This window comes from Elephantulus edwardii, unplaced genomic scaffold (genome assembly GCF_000299155.1).
Source record: "Elephantulus edwardii isolate Elephantulus edwardi_28Jun2011 unplaced genomic scaffold, EleEdw1.0 scaffold00110, whole genome shotgun sequence".
NCBI lineage: Eukaryota > Metazoa > Chordata > Mammalia > Macroscelidea > Macroscelididae > Elephantulus > Elephantulus edwardii.
Window position 1 is genome coordinate 7390630 of NW_006399860.1, and position 4883 is coordinate 7395512.

At 36.9% G+C, this 4883-nt stretch overlaps 1 protein-coding gene across 1 annotated transcript in view; it reads right to left on the reverse strand.

The window, feature by feature from the left end:
• Positions 1 to 4883, reverse strand: part of CFH (complement factor H) — a 256291-nt gene that overhangs the window by 131229 nt on the left and 120179 nt on the right. The window contains exon 12 of the mRNA XM_006892120.1: positions 3102 to 3287. Within this exon, the coding sequence (XP_006892182.1) occupies positions 3102 to 3287 (186 nt within the window). The remainder of the gene's footprint in view (positions 1 to 3101; positions 3288 to 4883) is intronic.

Genomic DNA, 4883 nt, shown 5'->3' on the forward strand with positions numbered 1-4883 from the left:
TGAAAAGGAATGGTGACAAGACTTATCCCTGACTCATTTGCTTCCTAATTTTTGAACCAAGAAGCATTTTCTGTTTCCTTGTTCAGTTCTAAGACTGCTTCCTGGTTTGAGTATAGTTTTTGCATGAGCACAATCAAGTGTTCAGAGATTACCATTCTCCTCAATGTTAGCCAAATTTGTTCTGATCCACATAGTCTAATCCTTTTGCATATTCAATGAAACAGAAATAGACATTCCTCTGGTTCTCTTTGCTTTCATCAAGATCTATCTGACATTAGCGATAATGTCTCTAGTGCCAAAAACTCTCCTAAACCCAGCTTATATTTCTAGTAGTGTTCTCTCAATATACTGTTCCAGTCTTTTTTTATAATGTTTAGCATGGTTTTGTTTGTGTGTGATATTAGTAATATTGCATTTCACGCTCTGTCAGATCACCTATTTTTGGAATGGGAACAAGCATGAATATTTTCCAGTTAGTTGGCCAGGTAGTTGTCCTTCAGATTTCTTGGCACAACCTGATGAGCATGTCCAGTGTGGCATTTGTCTGTTGAGATATGACTTTGGTATTCCATGACATTAGGGTGCCTCGTTTATTACCAATTCCTTCAGAGCAGCCTCTCGGCCCTATGTTGTTGCATGAATTTTTTCTGTGGCTGCCAATTCTTTTTGATAATTTGACTCTATACTCCTTCCATCTCCTTTTAATGCTTCCTGGATTATTCAAAATTCTGCCCATGGTGGTTGTGCTGTGTACTGTAAAGTCAGAACTGTCCTACAGCTGACCTTCTGGTGAATTTTCAGAGATGGTTGATTGCACACTGTGGGGGTGAGGGGGGTGGAGACTCATTGCCCATCCTCCCAACTAGCTACTGATGGCCTTAAAGTGCATGCCTTCAGGATTGCAGTACAGCATCTTGCCACAAGACCAGGAGAGCTCTGCCCATAGCATCCATAAGTATTTCAGCTTGAGGCTTAAATTTGTTCTTTGGTCCCTTCAGCTTAAGAAATGCCAAGTGATTTAGGCCCTTGTGATATTCAGACTCCAGCTCTTTGCACATTTCATATAATAGTTTGCTTTGCTTTCCTGAGCTGCCCTTTGAAATCTGTTCAACTCCTTAACTTCTTGGTTTCTTCTCTTTGCTTTGCATTCTTTGCACTTGAGTGCGATATTTATAGTCTCTTCTCACATTCATCTTGGGTTTTTTTAATTTCTCCTCTTTCTTTGAAATGACCTTTTTCATTCTCTGTGGATGATATTCCTGATATCCTCCCACAGCTCATCTGGTCTTCATTCAGTAGTGTTCAAGGCCTCAAATCAGTTCCTGAGATGGTTTTTAAATTCAATTGGAATAAACTTAAGATCACATTTTTGCTTTCGTGTATTTGATTTAACCTTCTATAACTTTAATCTGAACTTGCATATGAGTAGTGGGTTGTTCTACAGTGAACAACTAACCACACTGCTGATATTGAGCTTCTCCGATGATTCTTTACACGGATATAATTGATCTGATACCTGTTCACACCATCAGGGGAAATTTATGTGTATAGCCTACATTTATGTCTCTTATAAAAAGTATTTGCAATGAATAAATCATTGGTTGTACAGAATTCTATCCTTCTGTCTCTAGACTCATTTCTGTCACCAAGTCCATGTTTTTCAGCTACTGATCTTTCTTTCCTATTGCCAATTTTTGCCTTCCAGTCACTCATTATTATCAATGCATCTTAACGGCATGTTCGATTGATTTCTGAATCGAAAGTTGGTAGAACTCTTCTATTTTCTCCTCTTTGGCTCTGGTTGTTAGTGCCTGTGTTTGAATTAAAGTAGTGCTCACTGAATTTACTTGGATGTGTATGGATATTATCCTGTCACTCACCACATTGTATTTCATGATGGATCCAGAAATGACTTTCTAATTATGAAAGCAATTCCATTTCCCCCCACTTTTTCATCTCCAGCATAGTAGATCATATGATTATCTGACTCAGTTTGTCCCATACAAGTTCATCTCATTTCACCAATATCTAATATGCCACTATTTATCAGTTCCATTTCTTAACAATATCTACTTTTCCTACATTCATGCTTCTCATATTCCATGATCCAATCACTAGTGTCTGCTCAGAACTCTTCCTCCTCCTTTGTGTTTCAATTTTGAGGACTCAGCCTCATTTGCATATCTGCTAGTCTACTCTAAGTGTGCTCCATTGTACACAGGGTTTTTGAAGACCTGCTATTTCTGAAGGGTATGGCCAATTCTGTTTCCTAGTCTGTCTTAATTTGCACGCTCAAGTTTAGAACTGCATCTGACAGATAAACATATTATAGAAAGGAGCAGATGAAGGATATTTCCTAATTATAGCAGCAACCAAGAGTTTCAGTGTTGGTCTTCCACTCTTGGCACATGTGTCGTTACCCATCCCTTTCCCTGCTCCACCAGCGTCCTCCTCCATTCCCACCTACCCCTTTCAACACACTTCCCTCCACTTATCCATCCCTTGATCTGATGGCTTAGGTCTCAAGCCTTCTGTGCTTCTCTGATGCCTAACTTCTCACTTTGTTGCTGGTCTCTTACACTGTGGCCAGTCTCTCTTTTAAAAAGTTTAGGAGTTTCTAAGTAGGGTAATATTAAGGATAGATACAGACTTTTTTCTTTTACTACAGGTCTGACATAGGCTGTAGTTTTTCATGTTAATCATCTAAGTTATTATTAAAACACAGAACACGAATGTTTTTCTTTTTTTAATTATTTTAAAATAAGAACCAAAGAAAGCTCCTTAGACACTATGTTGAAAATTTTGAGAACAGGTTGCTAATTAATTGACGCAGGCACTGAATTTAGTGCCTGAAATTTCTTGCCAAGCATGTTTTAGGAATAAGCCATATACTTTTATGATTTTATTATGATAATATTCAGCATGAGACACTGGTCTCTTAGATTATAATGGAATCATTCTGTTTAATGTATATACTAATGAATGAACAAAACCAACATAATAATTAAAAATGAAAATGAGAATAATAATACAAAGTTCAGCCAATATATGTATTTTGATTATATAGGTGCATTTTCAACCTTAAGTTTAGTACCATATACATTGGGGATACTTCATCTTCCCTTCCTGACATTTTACTCTGAAAACGTCTCCGCGCTTTTTCGTATATCCCCGTTTACATTCAAATTCTGTAAAATCACCTGTCCTGGAATAAAGTTTCTTTTTATCTACCCATTTCAATTGTATGTTATGTTTGTCCATCTCTTCTTGTGATATTACACATGCATCTGAAAGTAGAAAAAAACCACAAAATATTATTAGTAACAAAAATTTGTTTTTACAATTGGAGAAGGTAGGAGAGGAATGCAAAATGAAACTCCAAATCATGACAATTTCCAGATGTAATAATTTCACATCACATGGTGGAAACCCAGAGAATATGGTATTTAACCACTCTTTGATCCTGGTATTTAATTTACTCCTGTACCATATCTTGGTGTGAAACAGTAGAAAGATTCATAAGATGAACTATAACACCAGGGACGTACTTGCACCTAAGAAAAACAAAGCATAGAGGATAACAAGGGACACCTATGTCAAAGAATGAAACTCAGAAGGTAGGAAGAGAGAAGATGAAATGATGAATGAAAATAAGAATCACAGAGAGATAGTGGAAAGAGTGATGCTGGGACTGTAACAAATGCCATTAAACAAGGTATATATGAAGGAGGAAAGACATGCCAACCTGCTCTGTAAACTCTTACTCTAATCATGAGCATGTGTGGGAACTAATGCATTCTTGCATACACACATACACCTTTTCATAGAATTTCAGTTTCAAACACAAAGCTTGGTGATGGCTAGCTCATCCTTTTAAAATCTTCTCCAGTTCTTTCTTCATAGATGGAAAAAGTTTACTGTTTCTAAGGTATTTCATACATTGCCATGTATAGTTAAATACTGTGGAAATACTAAGCCAAAACTAAACTGACTCATTTTCACCAAATTGATTTTGATATACTAAATAGATCCCATCTTTATATGTGACAGTACAGAATTACTTATAATCTTCTGAAGCAGACCATTAGACCTTTCTACTTAAATACTACTTGGTGAACTCAAGTCATTAGATTTCAGCTTAGCAAACCATTGACAATATTTTCTTTTTTTGCCACCCACAGGTATTTACACTGTTAAATGAGGGAAAAGTAACATACTAAACTTAATGTGTCAAAATGAGATGATATAATCAGAGGATCATAGCATAAATTATTACTGAAGAGTTTTATTAGCAGACTTGAGAAGAGGTGAAAAATTCTGGACTGTATTTTTCAGTGCCCCTAAATTCTTTGAGACATTCCCAGCTCACACAGAGAATTTATCTGCAAAGGTGAAAGAGATTCCTTTCATACAGTTTTGGGGAGAACCCAGGTACATTTCTAGCAGGGATAACTATTGTAGTAAGTCACACTGCAACCATTGTATGCAAGTAGCTCTTTTGTGCCAGGTTCAAATGTGCAGATGTTTGAAGAAGAGCAAAAACAGGTTTACTCATTCCTTGTACCCCAAGGCAAAGTGGGGATGTGGAGAATAGAATGTCCATCCCTAAAGACTCTGTTTATACCTCAATTCCGATGGCCTTGCCTGCTTGATAAGAAGAGCAAATAGCCTTGCTAGCAGGTGGCTCATAAATCAGAACAAATGTATTGTCGACCTTGAGGCTGAGTTGTTTTTCTATTCACTGAAAAAAAAAAAATAAGGTCTGGAAAGAATAAACTCGGGGCTACAGAATTTCTCTGTATGCCTCTCTTAACTCTTTCTCTTATGTAATATATTTCTTTGATCTGTGCTCCTCGTCACTCCAACTCTGTTCGTCTTGACTG